The sequence below is a fragment of the Chrysemys picta genome, chromosome 15 (genome assembly GCF_011386835.1).
Source record: "Chrysemys picta bellii isolate R12L10 chromosome 15, ASM1138683v2, whole genome shotgun sequence".
Taxonomy (NCBI): Eukaryota; Metazoa; Chordata; order Testudines; family Emydidae; genus Chrysemys; species Chrysemys picta.
This window is the reverse complement of record NC_088805.1, coordinates 17820958-17848851: the sequence shown is the minus strand read 5'-3', so window position 1 is coordinate 17848851 and position 27894 is coordinate 17820958. Positions and strand designations below refer to the sequence as shown.

At 41.4% G+C, this 27894-nt stretch overlaps 1 protein-coding gene across 23 annotated transcripts in view; it reads left to right on the top strand.

Moving 5' to 3' along the window:
• Positions 1–27894, top strand: part of ARVCF (ARVCF delta catenin family member) — a 437864-nt gene that overhangs the window by 369478 nt on the left and 40492 nt on the right. For all 23 annotated transcript variants that reach the window (XM_065568005.1, XM_065568006.1, XM_065568000.1 and 20 more), the window contains 3 exons: positions 4152–4269; positions 5503–5674; positions 14902–14973. In XM_065568005.1, the coding sequence (XP_065424077.1) occupies positions 4152–4269; positions 5503–5674; positions 14902–14973 (362 nt within the window). The remainder of the gene's footprint in view (positions 1–4151; positions 4270–5502; positions 5675–14901; positions 14974–27894) is intronic.

The following is a 27894-nucleotide window of genomic DNA, read 5'->3' as shown; positions in this document are numbered from 1 at the left end:
GGATTGATACAAGAGGAGAAAAAATATCATACAGAATTCCATTATCCATGCATCCAATGGAAACTCATCCTTGGTATTCACTTCTCCCACTCCTTATCAGCAGTATGAGTATGAGATGTATGTTATGGTTTAAGAATAGGATTTATTTATCACTACATTTTACTTACATTCTAATTATAGAGAGTTAATATGCTATAACATGCAACTTACAATTAAATGTGTATTCATATTTTGAAAGGTCTCTGAGCAAATGTTTCCTTCTACTTGTCTAATTAACATCTCAACGTGCCCATAAAGATGTGGAAAATGATTAATTTGTTAATTATATTGAACAATATTGGCAGTACTTATACTTGAAGAAAAATTGGCTGCGTAGTCCAAATGGAAAAGGGCAGCGATTCCATAACTTGGACTTTTGAGAGAGAGAACATTTTTAATATGGGATTGTGAAATTCAAAGACCCTGAAGCTGACACATTGGCTATGTTTCTATTGATATTAGTAAATGTCCATCTTTGGTGACAATCACATGGAGAGAGGTTTCTAAAGAATGTACTCACGCATGGTGCAGAAGCATTTTGCCATTTCATTCCCTTTAATTTCAGTGGAAGTAGGGAAGCTAAATTCTCTTTCAATGTTTGGAAAATTGTAATATGAAATTGGCAGGCACCAGCAATTAATTCTTTCAGTGTATGAGATCCAGAAAAGAGAGAGTCCCTGTCTCAAGGAGCTTACAGTCCAAGGAATTGTCTTCACTGCATTGTTAGTTCAAGCTAGTATATTTGAGGAGCTGCATTTCAGCTAGCCTAGCTCAAATAAGAGTGGCCACACTACAAAAGGTGACTTGAGCTATGCTGTACACTCCCTGTACACTTGTCACAATATTGACTCGATTGGAGACACTTGCTTTCTGGGGGCATATCCCTTGGTTCTTTGCACTATTCCAAGCTGCTCCTTCCAACCTGTAGTGTAGTTCAGGAGAATGTTTGTCAGCTGTGGGCAAACAGATTATAGTGTTTGCCCAGCAATTTATTACAGCGCACCGTTTCCATTGGTGGTGTTTGTCTGCACTCCAGCGGGAAGCCATGAATCTGATTCTAAACAGTGAGCTTTGCAAAATGCTGATCTTCCTACAACAGTCGTTTTGGACACACAAGCACCATATTGGGTACGAGATGCAGTGAAGCAGCCGTTCAGCAGTGGCTTGTCACCCTGAGAAGGTGGTGACATGCTTTCCTGAGGCAAGCATGCAAGCTGCTTGCAGACATGATGGGGGAGTGGACACGCATAATGCAGATGTTCAGAACATAAGAACGACCATAGTGGGTCAGACCAAAGGTCCATCTAGCCCAGTATCCTGTCTTCTGACAGTGGGCAATGCCAGATGCCCCAGAAGGAATGAACAGAACAGGTAACCATCGAGTGATCCATGCCCTGTCACCCATTCCCAGCTTCTGGCAAACAGAGGCTAGGGACACCATCCCTGCCCAATCTGGCTAATAGCCATTGATGGACCTATCCTCCATGAACTTACCTATTTCTTTTTTGCACCCTGTTATAGTCCATACCTTTACAACATCCTCTGGCAAGGAGTTCCTCAGGTTGACTGTGTGTTGTGTTGTGTGAAGAAATACTTCCTTTTGTTTGTTTTAAGCCTGCTGCCTATTAATTTCATTTGGTGACCCCTAGTTCTTGTGTTCTGGGAAGGAGGAAATAACACTTCCTTATTTACTTTCTCCACACCAGTCATGATTTCATAGACCTCTATCATATCCCCCCTTAGTCGTCTCTTTTCCAAGCTGAAAAGTTCCAGTCTTATTAACCTCTCCTCATATGGAAGCTGTTCCATATCCCTCAGCATTTTTGTTGCCCTTTTCTGAACCTTTTCCAATTCCCGTTTTTTTTTTTTTTTTTTTTTTTTTTGAGATGGGGCAACCGCATCTGTGCAATGTCCCTGTACAGGCCTATGGTTCTGGACTATGATCACAAGCACTGAGTGAATGATCTGGTAGCATGGTTGCAGCTCATGGGAGCATGTCAGGGAGGTGATGGCAGCAGACTGAGGCTGGGCCTGAACCTGGGCTGGGGCCAGGACCTGGCTGTTCACGCACCTGCTGGCCATAATACCCAGCATGTGTTTGAACATGTCCATTTGCTGCTGGTGCTCCTCACTTTGCTACTGGTGGTCCTGCTCTCTCCTGAGCAATGTGTTCAGCCGCCACCTCTTCCCTCTCTAGCATCCTCTCAGCTGCAGTCTGGAATTGCCATTCCTGCTCTAGCGCCTTCCTCTGTAGCTCAGAGAGGAGGTCTGATCTTTTGCCAAAGTCCCTATGCATCTCCATCAGAAGGTCCTCCCTTGTCCTCTTTCTGCTTCTCAGATTCTGGCAGATGGGCCTATAAAGGAAACAAACAGTATGTCGTTTTGCTTTTTTTTCCTTTTGCTCATGACAGAAACATTACTTACCCTTGACTTTGCATCACAGCTAGGCAAAAGTTGCAACTTTTTTCTCAGAGGCATCTGCTCCCTTCCATAATGCAACTTTCCCCTCTGAAGAGTCCAGGGTTGCTGGCCATCTTAACAATGGCAAGTGCTTTGCATCTGTTCTTAAACCTAAACCTTAAAAATGGTTTGTGGAGGTCGGGGCAGGCCCGAGGCAGCAGAACAGTACCAGTTATGTTCTTAACACTTTCAGGCTGTGGTGGATTTGGAAGATATTTATTGCTGGAGATTTGTCAGTGGAAGAGACAGCTTTGAAGCAAAATCATTGATGTTGGCCACGAAGCTGTTTCGCCATCTTGTGACTGGTGCAAATTAGTGACTGATAGTGAAGAGTGAGATACGAGCGAGGTTGTGCGAAGTTCGCCCTGCCTAAAAACTTGACACAAAGACCAGTTGGATACCCTGCTGTATGAGACGTTCTGCTGCATAATTCCACAGGAATGGAGTAAAATTTGAGCCAACATAAAGAACTACATATAGAAGTAGACAAACAACCCCCCCCCCCCCAACGTCTCCAAGCTCATTACCAGAAGCATGTTCCCCACAGACCAGGACACACCAAGTCAAAGTGGTACCAGACCAAGAGATGCAAAACCAGCAAACATATCTCCACTGCTACAATGATCAACACCCCGCACAATACACCTTTCAAGATTCATGGGTCCTACATATGCCTATCACAACATGTGCTGTACCTTAGCCAGTGCACTAAATGCTGCACTCTTGAATGAACTCTCACAGGAAAATGATGAGACAAAAACACCCTATTACCTGTGAGTGAACACTTTGTGGAAAAAAGTGATCACTCTATATCTGACCTATCAGTCCTTATCCTCCAAGGAAATCTGCACAACACTTTCAAACGATGAGCCTGGGAGCTTAAATTCACATTATTGCTGGACACTAAAAATCATGGTCTTAATAAAGACACTGGATTTATGGCTTATTACAACAATCTGTAACCCACTAACACCCCGTTTTGTTCTATGACTAAGGGGTTTTAATGGGCCAATTCACCTTGAATGGTCCCTTAGAATATGTGCTAACTACTTATGCTAAAATCTCTGGTCGACCTTGTGTTTAGGTACCTTTCCCAGACCTGAGGAAGAGCTCTGTGTAACTCAAATGCTTGTCTATTTCACTAACAGAACTTGGTCCGTAAAAAAACTTTACCTCACCCACCTTGTCGCTCTAGAGAAGTAGAAGCATTCACCCACGCACACTTCCGGCTTGTAGGCCCTGAAAGGTAGTGCTCTTACTTCAGATGAATTTAGTTGAGAAGGGATTACAGGGTTGGGCTTATTCTGTGTAATAACTGGGATAAGTATTGTCAATGTAGCTGTGACACATGAGGTTTGAGCTGCAATGGAAGCCCAGAAGAATGAGCTGATCAAACTTCCTATAACCATCTAATCCAGTTTTCATTCAGAGTTAATAATTTGCAGGTTTGTGGTCCATGCTTTTCAGACTCTAGGCAAAGAAGTGGTTTGTAAGACTTTCTCCAGCAGATCCCCTTTTCATTACCAGAAATCTCCCAGGGTTGATCCACATGTGTTGGGTTCTTCAAAAATGTAGAACAAAGCAGCGTAGATTTGACCTTTATTGTAAAGGTTACGGTGCTAAATGTTTCTTTGGCATTTGTTCTTTGTCAGGAATGTAAGTTCAGATGGCGCAGAAGCTCGGAGAAGACTAAGAGAGTGTGATGGCTTAGTGGACGCTCTCCTTCATGCTCTACAGTCTGCAGTCGGCAAGAAGGATACAGATAACAAGGTGATCTCATGTACTACAATTTGGATAAGTGTTTGCATTAGTTAAGGGGTCGAGCTCTGACTTCACTAGAAGCTGAGTTTTGTTTGCTTGTGCAAAATAGGCCTGCATTTGTCTAAGGACATTCTGGAAGGATAATCTAGTTTCATAAATTGGGTCATCAGAATGATACCATTGTTAGCTTATCTGATATGAGTAAGGAATATTGGGGGGGGGGGGAAGCAAGTGGAAAGATAATGTTACAGTAAATGCAATGGCATTTTATTATTAGAATTACTCTGCAGTTATTTTATGTTCATGCCCTAAGTCAGAATTGGGGCCCCATTATGATGGGCTCTGTATAAAATATAGCTAAGGAGACAGTCCCTGCCCAAGAGAACTTAGTCTTGTTGAGACGATATTGTACATATTGTTCCGAGGCCAAATTCTGTTCTCATGTTGCTCCCACTGAAGTCAGCAAGTGTTGATTGCTCTCTAAGGGTACAACTTGGCCCATATGGTTTTACCACATCCCATGACATGTAAACAACTTATGAGGCAGAAGGCCAAAAACCTTCATGTACTTGAGAAATCAGGGAATGTGGTAGAACTTTATTATTCTTAATGCTTTGTTGGCTATATAAAATGTCTTAGCTTTATATTTTTTTCAAACTAATGAGTCTGTCTGTATGAGACCTGCAGAAGCAAACTGCACTCGAAAGCTTTGTCACTTAATCACAGACCATTTTGTAAGTTGATTTTGCAACCACCTGATGTTTTCCTTTGCAACCTACAGAGAACTGTTAAAGATTAACTATTACTACAAGGTCTGCCTGTACTCCTATTGATTTCAATGCAAGCCTGAAGTTTGGGCCAGAGGAAGTTCAGTTAAATGGGTCTCTTGATGTAGGGGGAAGGGTGTATCGGAAAAGGAAAATGTTTGATGATATAGTAACTGCCCAGTACATCTTTTATAGTCAATTTGAACTTCTAGTAAATCTATATTCTTTAAACAAGATCTGGTGGTGTCTTTGATCAGAGAACCTGCGTCTTGCATAGGTGCTATTTATGAAGGGAATTAAATTTAAAACATTGGTTTAATAGAACCTTAAATTAAGGCTTATTTGATCAAATCCACTTTGAAAACTTCATTCTTCCCTGAGGAAGAATTTTTATTTTCTTCCCCCCCATGTAAAAGTTTGCAAATATGAGGGTGTGTTCGTTTTTTTCCCCCCCAATTTAAATCTCTTCTAACAGTCTGTGGAGAACTGTGTGTGCATTATGCGAAACCTTTCATATCACGTCCACAAAGAGGTCCCAGGAGCTGACAAGTACCAAGAGCTGGATGCAAATCAGCCTACCAGCACAGGAGGCTCTCAGAAGAAGAAGAAAGATGACGCTGGCTGCTTTGGAGGGAAGAAAGCTAAAGGTTTGTGTCATAGTGGTCTCCTAAATAAGAGTGATTCTTGGAGTCACATTGCTGTGTATACCCCTGCTCCTGCAAGCAAGCTTGTGTAATTTACTAACATAAGTAAATTCATTGGCACCAGTGGGACTACTCACATGAGTAGAGTTATACAGTTGCATGTTTTCTAACTCTGTGATTCTATGTTTGCAGGATTGGGGCACATGTTGATCTTCCCTGTTCATTATTACTAACTATTTTAGGAACTATTCTCTCATTGATACGTATATGTAACATCCATTTAACAATAGTGGTTATGTGCACTGAACTATGACCAGCCCCTTCACGTCCACTGCTGGCGAAGGCTGATGTGTTCAGAGTCTCATCATGTGCCAGTGTCGCCTCATGCATCAAATCCCCTGAAAGTTTCACATTAGTTCCATCCATCTTGCTCCACAGCATTTGCTGATTTATCTGGAAACAAGCCAAGTACACGCTAATTTCCATGCATGGTTGTCCTGTCTCTGCCTGTTTCATATTTTTTAATCTATCACATTTTTTTAAAAAAGCACAACACCATCACTCTTACATTCATTTAAATTGCAAATATGATTCTAGTAGCTTTTAATTGTCAATCACTTTAGATCTGTTCTCTCCCTGTTGGGCACGAGTGTCACAAATATGTTGCATCTCAAGAGGGGATTAATAAAGTCTCAGTAAACCTCCTTTTTATCTTCCTTTCAAATACTGACACTCAACTTCTATAGTTCCTCATTAGTTTAGGAAATTCAACTTCCAGACAATTCTTTCTTAAAGTTTCCAAGTTGGGCACACAGTTCTTTGTTTGTGTATACTCAGATTACTATAGGTAGCCAAATACTGTTTGGGTTTTTTTTTAATGCTGATAATTGGCCAGGTATGGAATTGCTCTAATTTGAGTGCACAAATTTGAGGGCCCTAACCTATAGTCCTAGGTTTAAAAATTTAGTCCCCCCCACATATACTGAACTTAAATATCTGGTGTCAAGTTGTTCTAGTTCAGTGTACCACAGTAGTTATTGTAGTATGTATCACAGTAACCACAGTCTGTCTTCAGCTTGACCTAATATAATTTTAAATAAAAAAAAAAAAGGTCTTTAGCAATTGGAAAAACTCTTTGAGGAGGCAGAAAACATCACTTGCTTGGCCAGGACTTATACAGTGTATATGAGAAAAGGTAATATGATTTTCTTTACAAACAATTAACTTATGCTCACTTGAGCCATCTGCTCTTTCCATTTGTGGGTCCATATTATCCTGCCACTTGAAAGCAATGCCATTGGGGTGGAAGCATGTGAAAAATACATCTGATGTGTGAAATATATTCCCTGTGGGGGGGCGGGGGGAGGGGAAGAGAGAGAGAGAGAAAGCATGATTGCTGAGATCTAATGATTTTCATCTTGATGAGTGAAGAGCCTGAGGACTTCTAAATGACTGCTCTGCTCTTGTATGTCAGATATCTGTCCACTTCCCATAGGACCCAGTGCTATATATGTACTCTGTCTGTATATGGTTTCTGAATTTATCAGCCAAAAATTTTAGGATTGTATTTTAGGGAAAATGGGCGTCAAAATCGTGAGGGACATTGAAGACAAACTGCAGTTGACTTGAGTGAGAGATGCAGATACTTGATTGCCTCTCAATTTTGGCTCACAATATTTAGCAGAAAATCCCAATTATTTTTCCCAAGCATGTTTCAGTCCTTTTCCCATGCAGCTCTCAGCTGTAAAAATTCATGCTGTTTTCTAGGATGGAATTGACTAGTAGCAATGCAGAGCTCCCAGCTGGTGATGTGCAGATCAGAAGGGTTGAGAGGAACAGGCAGGCTTAGTATTTTAAAAAAATCTATTAGTAAGTCTGCTTTTAAAAACATAAATAAAATAACCCTTCTCTTACTTGTAAATTTCTATGAAAATCTAGACTAAAAATTTCTTACACTTCTCAGTCTAGCACTTGAAAATAGATCATTTCTTTTGTCCTTTTTTTTTTTTTTTTAATCTTGTGATGTTTTGTTACTTTATTTCATGGTCATTGATCATAGCATTTCAAACACCTCTGCAAAGGGCTAGTCTGCCTCCTCTCCTCCACTACCTTCAGCATTTTTGGAAATAACTAAAAAGAAAAAGAATCTTCAGGGGGAAAAAACACTTTTTCAGCAGGAACAAGAGGGAAGGGGAAAGTGTTTTTATTAGTGAGAGTTAGTGCAGCCCAGTAAATTTCAGGTTTGATTCTGTGCTGTGAAATTCTGCCTCTTTGTGATTGTTCCTTTGTATCTTCTTCCTTCCTATAAACTTTTGTTTTTCCTTTACTGCTTTTCTGGTAATTAGAGGAGTGGTTCAATCAAGGTGAGTCTTTCCACTACACTCTTTCCAACATTGCCATAATCTCCTTCCTTTCTCCTTTTACATGCAAGGATTAGAGGTGGCACAGTGACCTCACTGACCCAATACCTGCAATACAGGGGTTAGCTCTGTGTTTCCGTGATGCTCATTTCTGCTGCTGTCTCTTGGAGATCTCTTAGGTGCACGCAAACTGCCCATCTGATGAAGGGGCTATTTCCAGTCTTGTTGGTCCTATTTGGAAGGGGCCACACTCAGTAAAGAATACAGGGCCATATTCATCCAAAGTGTAAGCCCACTAAGTGCATGGAATTGCACTTGGGAATTTGGCCCTATATTCATGTGCTAAGGGATCAGGTAAATGCATATGGCCAAATTTTTCTCACCAAGGCTAGTGAGAGACATAGTCTAGTGGTCTGAATGTGTGAGTGGGCGCCAGAAATCCCTGTTCTAATCCCAGCTCTTTACTAACTCCATTTGTCATCCTAGGCAAATCACTTAACCTACCTGAGCCCCCTCTGCAGAATGAGGCTAATGCTTACCTCCCTCACCTGGTAGTTTTGAGGATTCGTTAGTTCATACAGTGGCTTGAAGATGAAAAGTGCTGTTCTGTTTGTTGCCATTGATTTGATGGTGGCTGCTGGAATGGGATAGGTTTCGGGTGATGATGAGTGATAGTTGCTGCTGGCGTAATGGACTGAAGAGGGCTAGGGTGAAAAGCCAGTGGTGGTCTGCAGAGTCATTAGGGAGACCCCGCTTTCTAGCTTCCCACTAATCAGGCCCTGGAACAGGAGTGTTGCTAAGTTGGAACTCAGCCCCTGGGAGGAGCAAATGCCTCATGTCACTTAACTGGGCATTTTTCTAGCTGATGAATTAGCAGCATGTTATTAACTGGCCCTTATGGGGCTCTTTCCCTTTCAGTTCTTCTCGCCCAGAAAGATGCTGGCTGGGGATTTTGTCCTTGAGGGAAGTGTGGTGTAAAATGGAAGGGGGACATGGGCTATCCTTTGGGCTTTTTCAGGGAAGCATAGAACTGTTGTGGGAAGAACACTGAAATATTAGTCGTAAATAACACAGGGTCGCATCCTGAAGTCCTCACCCACTTTTTAGAAAGCATTTGACCCAGTAAGGATGACAATACATGAGCCAGAGTAATGTTTTTGATAAGTCCTTATGTGAAGGAAGATGCTTTAATTTCACGGTTTATATGATTGTAAATCATGTATTACACAAGCAACGTTCCTGCCAGGCTGCTTTCCCACACCAAAACACTGTGCCAGCTACTATAGCCTGGCCCCAGAAAACAGGCCTCTCAGCAGCTGTATTGAAAGCTGCCTGTCTTTTGGTGAGGTTCTGAGCTGGGCTTCAGATCTGACAATATCTTCTGCGTGTCAGGGGTCGAAAGGGAAACAAATCTATAAGCACAAACTTTGCACTTTAAAACTTTTTTGTGTCATCTGCCAGTAGAATCATTAAGCATCACTGTACTCCGTGACGGTCTGGCTGAATTTGTCAGGGGCTTAGGGCTGAACTTTTGTAGGACAGGGCCGATCTTACATTGTAAGTTGTGTGAGACATCAGTTGGGGAAGAGATTCATGTCATCCAATTTTGTAATTATGATAAAATTATGAATGGATTTTAAAATTGGTAAATTTAATCCATTTTTACAAGTGCCCGTCCTCTCATGTGGGTGCTGCCAAAACCAATTTAAACCAATACAACTCAATGGTTCAAAAAGGTCATAATTGTATGAAGCTTCCCATCCTCATGCAAACTTCTCTTGGTTCCTCCCCTACATCACAGACTTCTCCTTCCTAATCCGCTCCTCCCCACAGGAAAAACCCTGGAAACTTTAGATGCCTTGCAACATGATCTGCAGTTTCCCAACCCTGGTACTCGGTGGACCAGCAGGGAAAAGTACTCACTGAGGACTCTCCTCACTGAGAAAATAATGCTTTCCCTTTAAACTGCCAGCTGATTACAACTGCTGTCCTATTACATGAGAAGAGAAGCTGTTTCTCATGTGGCCATGAGGCAAACCACTGAGGGCTTCGTAGGTGAAAGCCAGCACCTATACCTTGCCCAGAAATTGAATGGCAGTCAATGAGGATTACAGAGGACAGGTAGAATGCTTTTTGCTGTGTGAAATACTGCTTAATAAATAGGCAGTTGCACTCTGCAGCCTAAAATAGGTTCTGTGTTACCTGTGTAAACTGGGTCTTCAGAGATTATGCACAAGAGTATCTTGTTTGAATTTAATTAACAATTCAATTGATGATGCACAAGGAGAGGAATCGAGCTCATTTTCTTACCGCACTAACTCGGCAGGGCTAACAGGAATAACAAAACCAAACTGTATTTTAAAGTAAATAGGGCTTTGAACAGATCAGATCTGTTCAGTAAGGTGCCACTTTTAACAAGCTTATTTTCAGAGTAAAACTGCCCTGAGTTTGAAACTTGCCAGTGCTAGGGACACCAAACTTAATGGCCTGCAGTAAAATTATTACCCAAACTAAATTCTTTAGATGAAATGGAGGCTATTTCCTCTGTCTTCATTTAGAGCTTTTCTTTTCCCAACACTAATTTTAAGCCACCCTCCCTTCACTGTCCCTCTTTCCCTTTGTCGTGGGATTTTTCTTAGCTCTGAACAGTGACAACCAGAACAGGGTTTTCAGCTGAACAGCCAGGCTCAACTGTCACCATAAAAAGTAACATCCTATCATAATGCCTGACATTTTGTCTTCCTCTGTGTGTCGCTAGCTCCCCAAGCAACATATGACTGAGTTTTTGCATGGCCCAAGAATTGGAGTGAGGGTTTAAGGCTATCACTAATTCCCATCCCTCATTTTAGCAAAGATATTTTTCAAAAGGAGTGGAACAAAATGTGGTGGTATGAACTTTTGGCAGATAAGAAAATGGGACTTTATGGTCTGGTACAACTAAGAAAACATACTTTTCAAACCAACAAAGCTTTAGATGCATGTTTCCGGTGTCTGATACAGAACAAAAGGGGTAGCCATATGCAGTGGTGTAGGGGCAAACCGTAGTCTGTTGAGTTGAATTTGGTCGGCAATTGTCATGTTGGTAAATGTTTTTTAAGGGACTGATCCAGTTACATTGAAGTAAATTGAAGGGCTCCTACTGACTCCAGTGGAAGGTGAAACAGGCCCTAAATGGTTTGGGAGCTGTTAATATTTTTGGCTCCAAAATAAACTGACAAGCTAGTGATGCTTCTTGCATTTCAGATTCCTAGGTCTTGCACATCTCATGACCAAGTCCTACAACACAGCCGGATTGCTCACTACATTATATTTTCAAGTGCTTTGTCCTGTATATTTTTAAATGTCTCAAGTGATGCAGCTTCCAACTCTTCATGTGAGAGATGATTCTGCAGTCCAGTAGATGCACTGCTAGCTTGCTTAAATTGTGGTGTTCCGAACTTCATCCCATTGCTCCTAGTTAAACTGCTTTGTACCATCCTAAATAATTCCTTTCCTGTCTTGATTATTATGCCTTGTGAAAAGTAATTATGTGATTGCCCCCACACTTAGTTGTTAACCAGAGCTAAACTGTAAATATTGTAATATTTCCTCATAAGTCCTCCAGCCTTTTGCTCTTCCTTTAAAGTCTCTCTCCAATCTGTCAATGCTTTTCTGATAGTAAGGAACCCTGAAGTCAACACAATATCAAGGTGTGGTTGCCCCAGAGCAGACTGTTTCCTCCCTCCCTCCCTCTTAGTAGGGGAAAAATGGTGAAAATTAAACCATCCTTCCTCACCTTGCTATTTTTGGAACAAATTGATAAACTAAACAGTACTAAATCACCAGAACCAGATGGTATTCAGCCAAGAGTTCTGAAGGAACTCAAATATGAAACTGCAGAACTTAACAGTGGTTCGTAACCAATTGCGTATATCCGTTTCTGTACCACATGATTAGAGGATAGCTAATGTGATGCCAATTTAAAAAAAAGGCTCCAGATGTGACCCTGGCTATTATAGGCCAGAAGTAACCCCAACATCTGTACCAGGTAAAATGGTTGAAACTATAGTAAAGAACAGAATTATCAGACACACAGAAGAATGCAATGTGTTGGGGAAGAGTCAACACGGCTTTTGTAAAGGAAAATCATGCCTCTCCAATCTATTAAAATTCTTTTGAGGAGTCAACAAACGTGGACAAGGCTGATCCAGTAGATATAGTGTACTTGGACTTTCTGAAAGCCTTTGACAAGGTCCCTCACTGAAGGCTCTTAAGCAAAGTAAGCAGTCATGGGATAAGAAGGAAGGTCTTCTCATGGATCAGTAACTGGTTAAAAGACAGGAAACAAAGGAATAGATGCAACAGAGGGTCCTGTGGCACCTTTAAGACTAACAGAAGTATTGGGAGCATAAGCTTTCGTGGGTAAGAACCTCACTTCTTCACTTGAATCTGAAGAAGTGAGGTTCTTACCCACGAAAGCTTATGCTCCCAATACTTCTGTTAGTCTTAAAGGTGCCACAGGACTCTCTGTTGCTTTTTACAGATTCAGACTAACATGATTACCCCTCTGATAAAGGAATAGATGGTCAGTTTTCAGAATGGAGAGAGGAAATAGCTGTGTCTGCCAGGGATCTATACTGGGACCGGTGCTGTTCAACATATTCATAAATCGTCTGGAAAAAGGGGTAAACAGTCAGGTGGCAAAATCTGCAGATGATACAGAAGTACTCAAGATAGTTAAGCCCAAAGTAAACTGTGAAGAGTTATAGAGAGATCCAACAAAACTGGATGATTGGGCAACAAAATGGCAGATGAAATTCAATGCTGATAAATGCAAAGCAATGCACAGTGGAAAACATAATTGCAACTATACATACAGAATGATAGGGTCTAAATTAGCTGTTACCACTCAAGAAAGAGATCTTGGAGTCATTGTGGATAGTTCTCTGAAAACATCCGCTCAATGTGCAGTGGCAGTCAAAAAAGCTAGCAATGTTAGGAACCATTATGAAAGGGATAGATAATAAGACAAATATTATAATACCTTACAGTGGAACCTCTGAGTTACGAACACCTCAGGAATGGAGGTGGTTTGTAACTGACCAAAATGTTATGGTTTGTTCTTTCAAAAGTTTACAACTGAACATTGACTTAATACAGCTTTGAAACTTCACTATGCAGAAGAAAAATGCTGCTTTTAACTATCTTAATTTAAATGACACAAGCACAGAAACTGTTTCCTTACCTTGTCAAATCTTTTTTTAAACTTTGCTAAAAAATAAAATAAAGAGAGTTTGTTTTACACAGTACTGCACTGTATTTGCTTGCTCTGTCTGTTGCCTGCTTGCATACTTCTGGTTCCAAATGAGGTGTGTGGTTGACCAGTCAGTTCGTAACTCTGAGGTTCTACTGTATATAAATCCCTTGGCATATCCTCACCTTGACTACTGTGGGCAGTTCTGATCATCCCCTCTCAAAAAAGATGCATTAGAATTGGAAAAAGTACAGAGAAGGGCAACAAAAATGATTAGGGGATGAAACAGCTTCCATATGAGGAGAGATTAAAAAGACTGGGATTATTCAGCTTGGAAAGAGATGACTATGGGGGAATGTGATAGAGATCTATAAAATCATGAATGGTGTGGAGAAAATTGAATAAGGAAATGTTTTATGTGAAGGGAAAAATAACGAGAACGAGGGATCACTCAATGAAATTAATAGACAGCAGGTTTAAAATAAACAAAAGGAAGTACTTCTTCACACAGTGCACAATCAGCCTGTGGAACTTGTTGCCACGGGATGTTGTGAAGGCCAAAACTGTAGCTGGGTTCAAAAAAGAATCTGGTAACTTCCATCAATGGCTATTAGCCATATTCTGGGTGTCCTGAGCTTCTGATTGCCAGATGCTGGGACTGGATGATGGGGGATAATTGATAATTTCCCTGTTCTGTTTATTTCCTCTGAAGCACTTGTCACTGGCCACAGTTGGAAGACAGGATACTGGGCTACATGGACCATTGGTCTGACCCAGTATGACCATTCTTATGTTCTATTTTCAGAGCCGTGAATTCAAAGCCTGAATTCATGCATGCACCAGCAAGCCCATTTTTACATGGGTTTTGTCAAAACATCCAGCGTGCTACCTTCTGCTAAATTAAACTTCCTTTAAATTAAAGTTAAGGTGATGGTATGAATCTGTCCATGTCCCTTAGCCAAGTATTTAAAGCACAAAATCATCTCCCTTGGTTTTTAATAAGCAGCCAAAATTACATTGTGTTGATTGAAGGGCAGTTTAAGGTTATTTGCCACCCTGTTTGCGATATATTAAATCCAGGCCTTCCTGCAGAACTATTTAAGCAAATAGCACTAAAAGGTGGGCCCATTCTGTTTCTCTCTGCACCTCATCCTTGTTCCAATGTATAGCTGTTCACAGTGAATCTAGTAATCCAGATGTATCTTCTACTAAAAAAACAGACAAAAAGCCTCATGCAGCTGGAAGACATGAGGGAAGAATTTTTGTCTACATTGTTTATAAGGGCACAATACACTGGATTTATGAGTGAGGAAAATAACTTGACAATGAAGCTAAAGGGCCAGAATTTCAGAGGAGTTGAGCTACCCACAAGACTCACTGAATTGAAGGGAACTGCAGATAATCAAAACCTTTGTAAATCAAGCCAGGAGGTGTGCAGTTTTGTACCTAAATTGCTCATACAGACACAATGGCTACATGTGCGGATTGAAGGCTGAATATATACAAATAAAGGAGAGTTTGTTTATTTTTATATTCTGGTCCTGTTACCACCTTTCATACTGTAGATGCACAGTACAGTAACTGTTCTATCCATTCACTGAAACCCTTTCTCATTTATTGTCCTATTTTATGTACAGGAAAGAAAAATGGAGATCTGGACAGGAACTTTGATACACTTGATTTGCCCAAGCGGTCCGAAGCAGCAAAAGGTAATGCGTTAATCTGGGTATGTGCTCTTGAAAATAAGGAAAGCAGGTGGTGGGGATTTTTAAAGGGACTTGCAAAATGAGCAAGATACAGTGTTTATACCTTTATTTTGTACTCAGTTGAAATAATAGATGCATGTCAGTGTGCTGCTTCTCTTCTCGTGTACAATACTCGACTACTCGTTTTGTGACTGGAACCCATGTTTTTTCCCTGGATGGAGGCACTTTCACCCAACCTTAGGCTTAATCTGCCCCCATTATCGCTTGTGGCCAGTTTAATCAATAGAAACCTACATAAGAAACGGCCATACTGGGTCAGACCAAAGGTCTATCTAGCCCAGTATCCTGTTTTCCGACAGTGGCCAATGCCAGGTGTCCCAAATGGAATGAACAGAGCAGGTAATCCATTCCCTGTTGCTCATTCCCAGCCACTAGGTATGTTTGCCAGAAGCTGGCTGGGAATGGGCAACATGGGATTGATCACTTGATGATTACCTGTTCTGTTCATTCCCACTGGGGCACCTGGCATTGGTCACTGCTGGAAGACAGGATTCGGGGCTAGATGGACCTTTGGTCTGACCCACTATGGCTGTTTTTATGTAGGTTTCTAGTGATTAAATGGCCACGGGAGATGATGGGGGCAGATTAAGCCTAGGGTTGGGTGAAAGTGCCTCCATCCAGGGGCAAAACATGGGATCCACTCTCAAAACACAATTTTGCACTTTCTCTACAATAGACACAAGCATAGGGTGTTGTGTAGAGCAGGAGTCATAGGAGGTTATTTACAAGAGCTCTCCTCTTCCCTTCTACACTTTCCTCGCAATCCGCTTTTCACTGTCAGCTTTACAGTTCACCACTAGTTCACATTAATTTAGGTCTTTTGGAGGTTTTATGTCATCCACTGCTGGTTGACCTTCCCCTGATAATGGTAATTTTGCCTGCTGTAGTCAGCAGCCCCTGTAGCTTTTCAGGGCATCCAGAGACTGGAGGTCCAGAGGGAGATTTTGATGGATTGTGCTCTGGTTTTCTTTGGCATTCTGTGTGTATTTCAGCTGTTGGGAGAAGTGAAATCTCTTCACAAACATTTGGTGCATAGTACTCTTTTCAGCGGTAATTTGGGGATCTCCTGTGATTTTTACTGCATACTGCCATTTTTTGCAAATCTCAGGCTTTCGTTTAAAATAAAAATGTTTGTTTCCGTTGCAAAGATACAGCCTTTGCCATGCAAACTGATGCAGTGCTGCCCTGTAAACTCTGCCCTGCAGAAAACTCTCTTCTGTGAACACCATTCACCTAAATGAGAGGTGACTGTCAAGATCTAAGTGGGTCTAAATGAAAAAAATTAATACACACAAGCATTTTTCTCATTTTCTTTATTTAAAAAAGGAAAAGAAAAAAGGTAAGGAAAATGAATCAAAGAAAATGTTAGCTCCCCCACATTGCACACACAGTTTATACTGTGGATAGGGAAGCAATGTGGCCTAGTGGATCGAGCACCGAATTGGGATTCAGGATACCTGGATTCTATTGCCAGCTCCACCACTGACCTACTGCGTCACCTTGAGCAAGTCACATCTCCTCTCTGTGCCCCAGTTTCCTGTAAAATGGGGATACTGCTATTCACCTCCTTTATGAAATACCTTGAGTTTTACTGAAGCACCATATAAGATTAGGGTGATGGTGTTATATATAGTTAAACACTTAAATTTTTAACTAGGAATCAAGTATTTTATGGGAAATGAGGCTGAGTTATTTATGAACTGACATATTGGCCTCAGTCTGTATACTGGTTTATTTATAGACACAAGTTGGCTCTCTTTGCTAAGGAAACTGTGGCTGTATCTTGCTAGACTTGTGCTTCAGTACCAGTTTTTTTTCTGGGTCTAATCATGCAAGATACTCAGCACTCCTTGAAGATGCAAAGAGCCTTCACACACGTACTGATTCAGGGCTGGGCCCATGGTTAGGTTGCAGAGCAGAGAGGCCTTTTAAGGATAAAAAATTTAGCCTGGGCCTGAAATATGTTCTAGGTGGTTTTTAAGTGCTTAAATGAGCACTTTACTTTTTGGACAAATGGGTTTGATAACTACTTGTTAGAGGATTGAGAAATCCAAAGTAAAAAAGGAAAGTAGAACCAACTTTACATGTATTGCATAAGGCAGGCCTCAGCCCTTTAATTTACTGCTAAATGTGGTTGCAATGTGGGTGCCAGGCAGAGAAGAATGGACACACACAAGATTTCTACAGAGAAATGCATCTTGTGCAAACATTTTATTTTCTTTTTAAAGAAGGAGGAAAAAAAAGCTGGGGGTGGACTTTGCTGACAACAGTGTTTTGTGGATGTGCCTGCTGGGAGTCACGACTGTGTCTCATTGCCTGTGCAGAGTTGTAGCTGTGTTAGTCCCAGGATATTAGAGAAACAAGATGGGTGAGGTAATATCTTTTATTGGACCAACTTCTGTCCAATAAAAGATATTACCTCACCCACCTTGTCTCCCTAATCTCCTTGCCTACGCAGCTAGGCTGCTGAGATTGTGGCTGCTAAAATTCCATGTTGTTCAAGAGGTTTTCTTTGATAATTTTGAGGAACCCAAATTTAATCTATACGGATAATGCTAGTCTGACTACATATCACATACTAGATTAGGTCAAAAGATTAATCCCATCAGCATTTTGATGGATGATACCTCTTGGGAAACGAGGGACAGGAAAAAACCATTTACTGAAGTGTACTTGAGGAGGAAAAACAAATTAATGTTTGACTTTTTTTTTTTTCCCTACAAGAAGTTTCCTGCAAAACAGCCAGTTTACCCGATAGTTCCTGGGTCCTGACAGTTCTAACAAGATTGCTGCTATTTTGAATTGTTCAGAAAGATAAGCAAAATAAAATTGCAGTTTCAAAACAGTTTAACAGCTCAGGTCAGATCTGGGCCATGGAGCATAATTGACTCTGATGAAATCAGCTTTCAGCTGAGGCAGAATCTCATTTTGAAGATTGAAAAATCATGCAAGTTTTAATGATCAAATGCATTTGGTTTGAGTGACACAAGGAAGTGCTTTTTTAAAAACCAACAATTCTAGATTAATCTGTTGCATGTATTATTAAAGCCATATTAAAGTGAGTTTTCTGTGGGAATCTTTGTGAGCAAACGAAACTACAGTAGCTAATAAGAGCTGTTTGTGCAGAGCAGCAAATGAACATTGCGGTAGTTAACAGACTATTGGGAGACAGTGCTGTTAGGTTTTCTGAATCTTAAAGTCAACTTCCCTAGGGTTCATTGGGCAAGCTAAGGAGCAGCCTTAAAAACTGCTGGTCACAATTCCCTTATAACAGGGGTTCTCAACTTTTTTCTTTCTGAGGCCCCCCCAACAACTGGTTTTATGCATATAAAAGCCAGGGCCAGCATAGGGGGTAGCAAGCGGGGCAATTGCCTGCGGCACCATGAGGCTAAGCTGCTCAGGCTTCTGCTTCAGCCCCAGATGGCGAGGCTTGGGGCCCTGGGCTTCAGCCCCACACAGTGGGGCTTTGGCTTTCTGCCCTGGGCCCCAGCGAGTCTAATGCTGGTCCTGCTTGGCGGACCCCCTGAAACCTGCTCGCAGCCCCCCAGGGAGCCCCAGACCCCTGGTTGAGAACCACTGCCTTACAGAAATGTGTCATAAATGTAATCGTTGGGTTCAGTTGATCCAGTGTTCATGTTGGCTTTAAGAAACTGTGAACTAGGAAAGGAGCAGTTCTACTTGCAGATATCTCTAGAAAGTTAAATTGGTGTCCACAGGACCTTAATCACAAATCTCTGCCCAATGAACAGCTGAATGTGTTTAAATGGAAATAGCCATAGGTTTTGGCACCTTTTCTTCAGTGTCTGGTCAAGACAACCTATAAACCAGTTGGTGTATTTAAAAGAGAGAAGCAGGTTTGGGGTGACTGCCTGGCTTTGTTAGTGTATTCTGCCCTGGGATGACTCATTTGGTTGCCATGTGGAATGGAACTGGTGATATGCAATTTTTTCAAGCAAGGATCTAGTGTCTTAAAAATGTGAGCTGCTTTTCGCCAATGGCTGTTCATTTTTAAATGCATCTCAGACTAGCCTGTAAGGACAGAGTTTGCCTAGCCTTGGATCTCATTGAACATCTGTGACTTTTCCCTGCCACGCTCTCTGGCGGGAAAACACTTCCGGCTTCAGGCTGCTTATTTGTGGATAAATCTGTTAACATGGTGTGGGACGGTGCACAATGTTTTCAGAAATGGTCCCATCTACTAGAAAAAGTCTTTTGTGGCATTGTCCAGAATGCTCTGCCTATAGTGGGAAAAGAAGTCTAAAGAGTAGCTTTTCCCTGTTTCCTCCTCCTTGAAGGACATGGCTCATCTTTCTGACAGGTGGAGTGGGGAGATGAGCTTCTGATGGCTGGAACTGAGGAGAGCCCGTGTGAGTCAGAAGGGAATGGGATAGAGTGCTAATGGGAAAACATGATTGTTAAACTGGGGCAGGTCATGAGCAAAATGCCCATTTCTAGTCCATCGTTAGAAAAACCATGTTGCTAAAATCCTTCATCATTATAAAGTAGGTTGACAAAATTGTCGGCTAATTGTCTCCTCTGCAGTGTCCTCTTTGGCAGTGAAGATCACAGACAATGCAAGTATTGATTTCTCCTGTGCAAAACTAAAAAAAAAAAAAAATAGTAAATACAGCACAGCATGGTGCCTTTGCTTTGCTTTTAGAGCCCTTACTTCTACAGGTGTTAAGGTGAAAATAAACTGAGCAGACAATAAAGGGGAGAACACAAGAAGTGTGTGTGGGGGGAGGGGGGAATATGGTGTCATTCTGTCAGTGAAGGCTGCAGCTGTAGTCGGAATAGCAGATTGGTGAGAAAACCAAGTCTTTTAAAGAAATCTATTGAGGGGCTTAAGCCCTCTGGAGTTGGTTTAAAGTTTGTGACACTTGTTGTCCTGGAGTGGTTAAGTCCTTAGACTGTCCATCTCTTGGGCAAGGGGCAGGGAAATCCTGTTCATTAGTTAAATGTCTCTGATTTGCTTTTCGATGCAGTCAAACCTGGTTAATACTAATTAAATTGAAAACTACAATTTATTTGGATTAAACAAACCATCAGCTTTTAGTACATGCATATAATGGCATAATATAGGTTGCGGTTAGATTCTCGGGTATTGGAGATGGGCCCAGCTCTGGGGTTTGGTTCATCCCATTAGGGAGACTGGAAGTGTTTGGACAAAAGAGGGTTTGTTCAGGTCCATCTCTACCTGATACATGAACTAACGGATGAAATTGTTATTCACTTATCTCTAGGTTTGTTTGGCATGACTTGTTCTTGAACAGTAATTTCCCTCTTTGACTAGGTTACTGGCCTAGTCAGTAGACATGTTATATCTTGATTTTGACACATTGCCACATAAGTCTCATAATCAAACTAGGGAAATGTGATCTAGATGAAATTGTTATAAGATGGGTACATAACTGGTTGAAAGACCGTATTCAGAGTACAGTAATTATCAATGGGAGGATGTATCTAGTGGGGTCCCACAGGGATCTGTCTTGGGTCTGGTATTAGTCAAAATTTTCATCAATCACTTGGATAATGGCGTGAAGAGTGTGCTTATACAATTTGTGGATTACACCAAGGTGGGAGGGGTAGCAAATATTTTGGCAGAAAGGATTAGAATTTAAAATGGCCATGACAAATTGGAGAAGTGGTCTGAAATCAACAGGATGAAATTCAATAAAGATAAATGCAAAGAAAGGAAAAATCAAATTCTCAAATACAAAATGGGAAATAAATGGCTAGGCAGCACTGTTGCTGAAAAGGATTTGGTGGTTATAGTGGATCACAAATTGAATACGAGTCAACAACGTGATGCAGTTGCAAAAAAGTCTAATATCATTGTGGATGTATTAACAGGAGTGTCGTATATAAGACACAGCAGGTAATTGTGCTGCTCTACTCAGCACTAGTCTGAGGCCTGAGCTGGAGTACTGCATTCCGTTCTGGGTACCACACTTTAAGAAAGATCTAAACAAAGTGGAGAGAGTCCAGAGGAGAGAAATAAAAATAATAAAAGGTTTCGGAAACCTGACTTGTGAGGACAAGGTAAAAAACAATAAAAAAAATTGGGTATGTTTAGTCTTGAGAAAAGACAACTGAAGGGGAACCGTTAAGTCTTCAAATATGTTATGGGCTGCTTATAAAGAGGACGGTGATCAATTGTTTTCCATGTCCACGGGAGGTGGGACAAGAAGTAATGGGCTTAATCTGAAGCAAGGGAGATTTAGGTTAGATATTCGAAACAACTTTCCAGTGATAAGGGAGTTAACCTCTGGAATAGGCTTCCAGGGTGGTCTCTGTCATTGGAAGTTTTAAAGAACAGGTTAGACAAACACTTGGCAGGAATCATTTTAGGGGTACTTAATCCTGCTCATCACAGGGGCATGACCTAGATTGCCTCCTGTGGTCCAGTCCATCCCTATGATTATTTTGTTCTTAACTGCTATTTAATTGCAACAGTTTCCTATAGAGTAGGATGAAAGTATATAACCTAGGTCCTGAAACTAAAGCTATTTAGGAATGGAACGAATCTGTAATGTCCTGTTAACCAAGTCTGTGCTGCTGCAAGAAGCCGTTTGTGAAAATGCTGAGAGTATTTGAAAACTAGTTTGAATTTGTGCATGTGCATTTACCCTGACAGTTTATGGATATTGGTGGATGAGATTTTGGATCAATTTGCTAGCAGATTAATTTCTTCTCCATATCTATCACAATGATCAGTTGCTTTCTATCTAGTCTGATACTATGAATGGATTTTCTATTCCAGAAGGTGAGTGTTGAAACTGGCTAATAAATCTTTTGTGTTGCTGCCCGTAAGCAACTGAATTTAGATTTCCTGGTACTTTCAGAGTAATGATTCTAAGCTAGTATATTACAAAAATGCTAATAATTTCTCTTTGACTAAAGGTGTTTGTGTGCAGTGAAAGAGAGAGAAACTTCACTAACAGTTTTATCTTGATTATGGGTTTGTGAATAAGATTAGCCGCTGCTCTAGCACTTACTGTCACTTTAGTTTGATTTCTTTAAAACCTTACAAGTTGATTCAAGTGTTCGTGTGCCCTTTTCTGACTCCTTTCAATCATTAGTTTTGACTGCAGTGTTGTGAATAAATGACTGACTGACTGATAATGGTACTATCCCCACATCTCCTCCTCCTGCCAGTGGAAGTTGTAAGGCAAGTTCTTCTCAATCTCTCAGCATGAAAACATGTAACGTGTTATTACATTAACATCTTCTAAGTATTAGGCACATGAAATTGAGAATTCCCATCAGAATTATTAAGTATCTCCTATTTCTGTTGCTTTTCTAAGTACAATGTTCATTTTAGTCCCCTGTGGTAGTCATAATTTACAAAGCAGCGTAAGACGGGCTCATCTGTCTTCCAGTATCTTGAATCAGAGAAACTTTATTACCTTGCGTAAGAGAATCCCCTGTGTGGCCTTCCCTTGATAAACTTTTTTTCCAATCTGATGCATTTAAATTCTCATCTCCCCTCATGTGCCAGGAATTTAGAATGTGGGAACCAGTTGGTTTATGCTTCATTACTCAAAACTCATTCAGTTAACCCATTGATTGTAATTTAAAAGTTGGCTGATTTATTCTGGATTGTTTTTTTACTTTTTTCATTCCCTTTTGGAATGCTTCCATTGACCCCCAGTTTCTTCACCACTGCTTTGAAATGTGGCAATGAATTGCTGTTTGGCCCACTGAGCTTGGGTTATGGAGTGCCATTCAGATGGAAACTTTAATTATTTTGCAGACCTTTAAGAGTCTCTAAAAATAATTACACATGTCATGAATCATAAATATGACTGAAACTGGAGATGGTCTAGACAGTATTTGGTCCTGCCATGAGGGCAGGGGACTGGACTCGATGACCTCTCAAAGTCCCTTCCAGCCCTAGAATCTATGAATCTATAAAGAGTCCAGAGGACCATAGACTACCATGTGGGTATCCAACTCAATTAGCTGCATTCCAAACAAATTATGGGTCTGATCTAAGCCCCATTGAATTAAATGGGCTTTACGTCAGGCCGTATAGTAGTTTGAAGAGAATATCTAAGTTATTTGTTTGACACTATCACCTGTGTGTTCACCTTCTGTTTTCATGTATGGGAGCAGACACACCAAGCTCTCATTAGCAACAAAGGCTAGGCAAAACTGATTTTTTTTAATAACCCTTTTTGCCAGTTGATTTCACGTGATTTTCTGTCTTCGAATTTCCACCTCCTCACCATGGCCAAACAACATGTAAAAATTATGTCAAATCATATAACGGTTAATGATGTACTAACCAAAAAGGTGCTGAGTTTGGACATGTAACTATAATATTTCCATCGACAGAAGACCCTATCAGGCCAGACATTCTTACATAGCTCTTCCAGGGCTGGCATGTGACTCATCTCCCCCTTGGAGTTTAGTGGGTGGACCACCCTCCTTCCCAGTGTCTTTGAGAGGCCACTGGACAGAGCTATAGTTCCACCTCAAATGATGGGACTCTTTCCCCAACACAGCATCAGGGAAGAATATGCAAAATACAGCTGCTCCAACTGAGTCAGTCTTAAATAGCTTCTATTCACCCTCAGCCAATCAAGGAGCCAGGACTAATGCCATGTGACTTATTGGACTTATTGCAAGCAGCCCAGTTCAAAATTCAAAAAAGCGCCACAAAAATTTGTTGAAACCCACGTTAACATAATGTGGCACCTTCATACACACACACCCCCCTTAGTGGCAAGTGACTCAGTTACCTTTTACCTGAGGCAGATACCAGCCATACTGTTAGCAGGGGTAAGTTGGTCACAAATTGTTCAGTCACCTTGATGTCACATTCTGTTCACGTTATGAACAAAATATCATAAATAAGTCAGTTGCATAGAATTGTTCCACTTGCGCAAACTTTTCATGAACTCAGAGCCAGGCAAATGTTGATGATCAGTTTCTTTTGTAACCAATATTTTGTCCAGCTCTATTAGTAGTCACCAGAGATGTGTCCACTTGCATACTGAGAAGATGCTTCTCTATTCTCTGCCTTACCTAATACTCCTACTTGTCTCCCAAGCCACCTACCTGCAAAAATAATGCTGTATTTTTTTCTGAGTTGAATGTTTTGTGACCCTTGCTTGGGTGATGGCAAAGGGACAAAGAGAGAGAAATCGCAGCAGAAAAAGTTGCCTAAGTATGTGTGGAAGGATCAGCTGCTTAGTAGGAATCTATTGAAACAAGCATTCTTTTTATAGCCGTGAAATCGAAATTCACCATTACCGTGTAATAGGGTAACTGTATGTTGCAAATGACTGTCCTCAGCACTATTCTTTTCCATTCCATTCAGGGTGTATTCTGACATAAATGGATTTTAAAATCACTAGTACAACTAGCTTTGATTAGGCTAGTTCGTTAGGATTATCTTCCCGACTGCATAGATATCCTCATTTGAGATGGAAAATGCCATTATTTTGTCATGACATTCCTTGTCACATTTGTTATTCTAAATGCTTTATTGTCCTACAATACAGTGTCAATATTAGCTAGTAGGTTTTGTGGTAGATTTCTGACTGCATCTTAATCATACAGGGCTGTTGAGCTTCATTAAAACAATCTTCCTGGGTACTAATTCACAGTCTTGTCTTGCAGGGAGCTCCCGTTGCTACACAGATGTTGCCTAAAATAAATCATTAGCACAGCTCTTAAAAGAAATCCTCCTTGCTTGTTTGCTTTTATGCAGGTAGTAAGCACTGAACAGCTTGGCCTTTGAAGCGTGGCGTCCCTGGGATGACCTCCATTTTCCACGTAGATCAGCTTGGTTGCAAGAGGTTTTAAAAAAAAAAAAAACCCAACAACCTGTTTTAAACAGATATTTAACTAGCTGGAAACAGCTGGTTGTCCCCAAGTGGCTTGTTTCACCATAAGAGTAACAATAAGTTTTTCTCATACATTTTCAGCAACAAAAAATATAGGCTGGGAGGGGACTGGGAGAGGCAGTAAGGAGAGGCTTCTGGCTGGCAAGAGCACAAGTACTTCGGAAAGGTGACTGATGCAGTTTCCATGGCAGCAGTGCTGTAAGAATCTTGCTTCCTTTCTGCCCCAATGTATAGTGTTGCTGCTGCCGAATCCCCATGCAAAGGATTCCCTTGGGGTTTCAGCTCTGCTGAACTCAGCAAGAAAATGCACTGCCCTGGCGTCTCCGTTTATATAACCTAATGCTCGGTTGTGTCTGTTCCTGAGCTGGGAGACCACAGGGGGTTGCCAGCCTCTTGCTGGGCGTCGCTGTTCTTGGCCATCCCTGCCCTTGCAAAGTGCTTTTCAAAATAACGTTTTCTGTCTTTAACCTCCACAGACTGCAAATAAAGCCCTTTCCTTCCTTAACCACGGAGTGGCGTCTGACCCCAGTCTCATTTCAAAATACAGTGCAGACTTTAACCACTCCAGAAACTGCAAATCTGCAAAGTGGTTTTTTTGGTTTGTTTGGCTTTTTTCACATGAGGTTGAAGGATTTTTAAAGGATTAACCACTGAACAGAGAGCATGATCACCAGGGTCCTATCCTGCAAGGTGCGGAGGTGACTCCAAATGAAGTCAGCGGGAGCTGAGGGCCTGGTACAGAGCACCTGAAATACACAGATCCAAGGAAATGAATGCAGGGGACTGGACCAGATGACCTCTCAAGGTCCCTTCCAGTCCTACGATTTCTAAGAAATGTGTTTCAGCCGTTGGATGCCAGAAGAAAACTAGGAGAAAAATAAAACCCAGCTGACACTTCCTATTAACACTGCTTCAGAGAAACCCAGGGGGAGGTGGGGCAGGTGGCTAGTGTGGCTGCATTCTAGAAATGCAGCTTCAATAAATGTTTAATAACAGAGAAATAGCAGATGAGTCTATTCCAGTTTATTCAGGCTTTCGTAGCTTTGTCCCTTGCAGAATAGCTCACCAAGCTCCAATAGTCATTCACAGTGCCTGCCTCCACGTTTTTAACAATGCATCTGTTGTTTCCTTTATGATCAGAAAGTGTGAGCATTCTTTCTTCTCATTCTTATTGAAGCCTGTCGTGTTTGTGTAAGGTGATGGGCTTAGAGTTCCGAATGAAATCTCCCAGCAGGCCATTGAGAATGGATACTAGGATTGCTTGCTATTGTCCTCTAACACCTCTTCTTCTTCTCAATGTCTTGCTGAGTATTTAGATTCTGTTCTTCATTTTACCAGATAGATGATGTTAATCTTTCAAAATTACCTAATGTGCATATATATATTCAGGGACAGAGATTCTGGGAACGTCTCGTGGCGTGTCTACATAAGCACTTATTGCACAGCAAACTGGGGTGTAGATCTACAGCACTCCAGTGTGCCACTCCCCAAGTGTATGTGAGGACCCTGCTGATGTGTCCTACAAGTTCCTAGTGCACTTTGACGTACTGCTGTTTTAAATTGAAGTAGGTCATTGCACTGTAGGGAACAGTTAGTGCACCCTCAGCCGGGTCCACATGGATGCTTAAGTGCGTGGCGCTCTGGAGCGCTGTAGATCTACACTCCAGCTTGCTGTACAGTAAGTGCTTATGTTGACATGCCCTTAGAATCTGGCCTAGATTGTAGCCTCTTAAGGAATAAGAGTTTAACCCCTTGTGAAAGAAATACTAAGCAAAGCTACTTCGGATGCACACATGAAATAAAGCGGCTGGGTTGAAAAAGATGCCAATTGCAGCACTCTTCCATCCGCAGGAAGGTTTTTCCACAGTTGGGCCTGTAATGTCCAACTGAGATTCCTCTCCAGACTCACAGCGAAGACTGTAGAACAACCAGTGATAGTGAAGGTACATCCACACTCATCTTCTTCTCCCGTATTCTTAAACGTTAACATTTCCTTAGTGGGGGAAAAACCTGGCAGTCTGAGACTAGATATTCCCCGGCCTCTTCAGATTCTATGACCTGTGGCTCTCTGGGGACTATATAAGAACTTATTTTCCTTCACAAGTCAGTTCCACAAAGTCTCATGCCTCAGGCTGACACCCAAGAATATAGATAACTAGCAGTACTTTAGAGAAGCAAGGCTCCCCAGTGGTAAATTTCCTTTTTCTAACATTGATGTGAATTTGTGGCCAACTTATAAATTCATGGAAAATTAAATTTATAATGCATGTGCTTATAACATCTTAAACTAGCCTGGCACAAATAAACTCATGGAATAAAACAGCCAGTGCTCCACTGCAGCACAAAGTAATTATGGGAGCCATAAGGGAGGAAGTATGATATAAAGTGTTCAGCAAAGAAACTCTTGAGATCTGATACCAGCCCTGCTACTGACTTGCCGAATGGCCTTGGGCATGTCTGTTGACCTCAGAGGCTATGTCCATATTAAGCATATTTTCGACATTTTACGCCATTGCATTAGACTGGCTGCTGGTGTTGTCTAACCTTGTCAGAGTAGATAGATGACATGATAGTAAAAACAGAAGCAGCTGCCAGTGCTTTAGCTATAGTAGAACTCCCACCATTCCTGGCACTGCTGGTACTGTAATGGTGGGAAATCTTAATAGAAAGCTCAGTATAGACCCAGTCTTGGTCAGTCCTAGATGATGCTTATTTACTACGCAGAAGTGTTGAGGCTGGATTGAGTAATTTATGGTACATGGAGTGTTTTGAAAATGTAAAATGTTATAAAGTGCTTAGTATTTTTACTGTTTGGGCTTTTAATGTTTCCCCCCCTCTATTTTTTATGGATAGTGTAACGGTGCTCACTCTCCACTCTGGCGCCTCTTGCTGGTTGTCCTGGGGATTAGCTCTGCATGTTAGTGCGCCCTCTTTGGGTGGTGCCTAGCCACCGTCACTCCTGCTCTAGGACCCACGTCTATCCAAGGACTGTGGTGTCCTCTTCAGC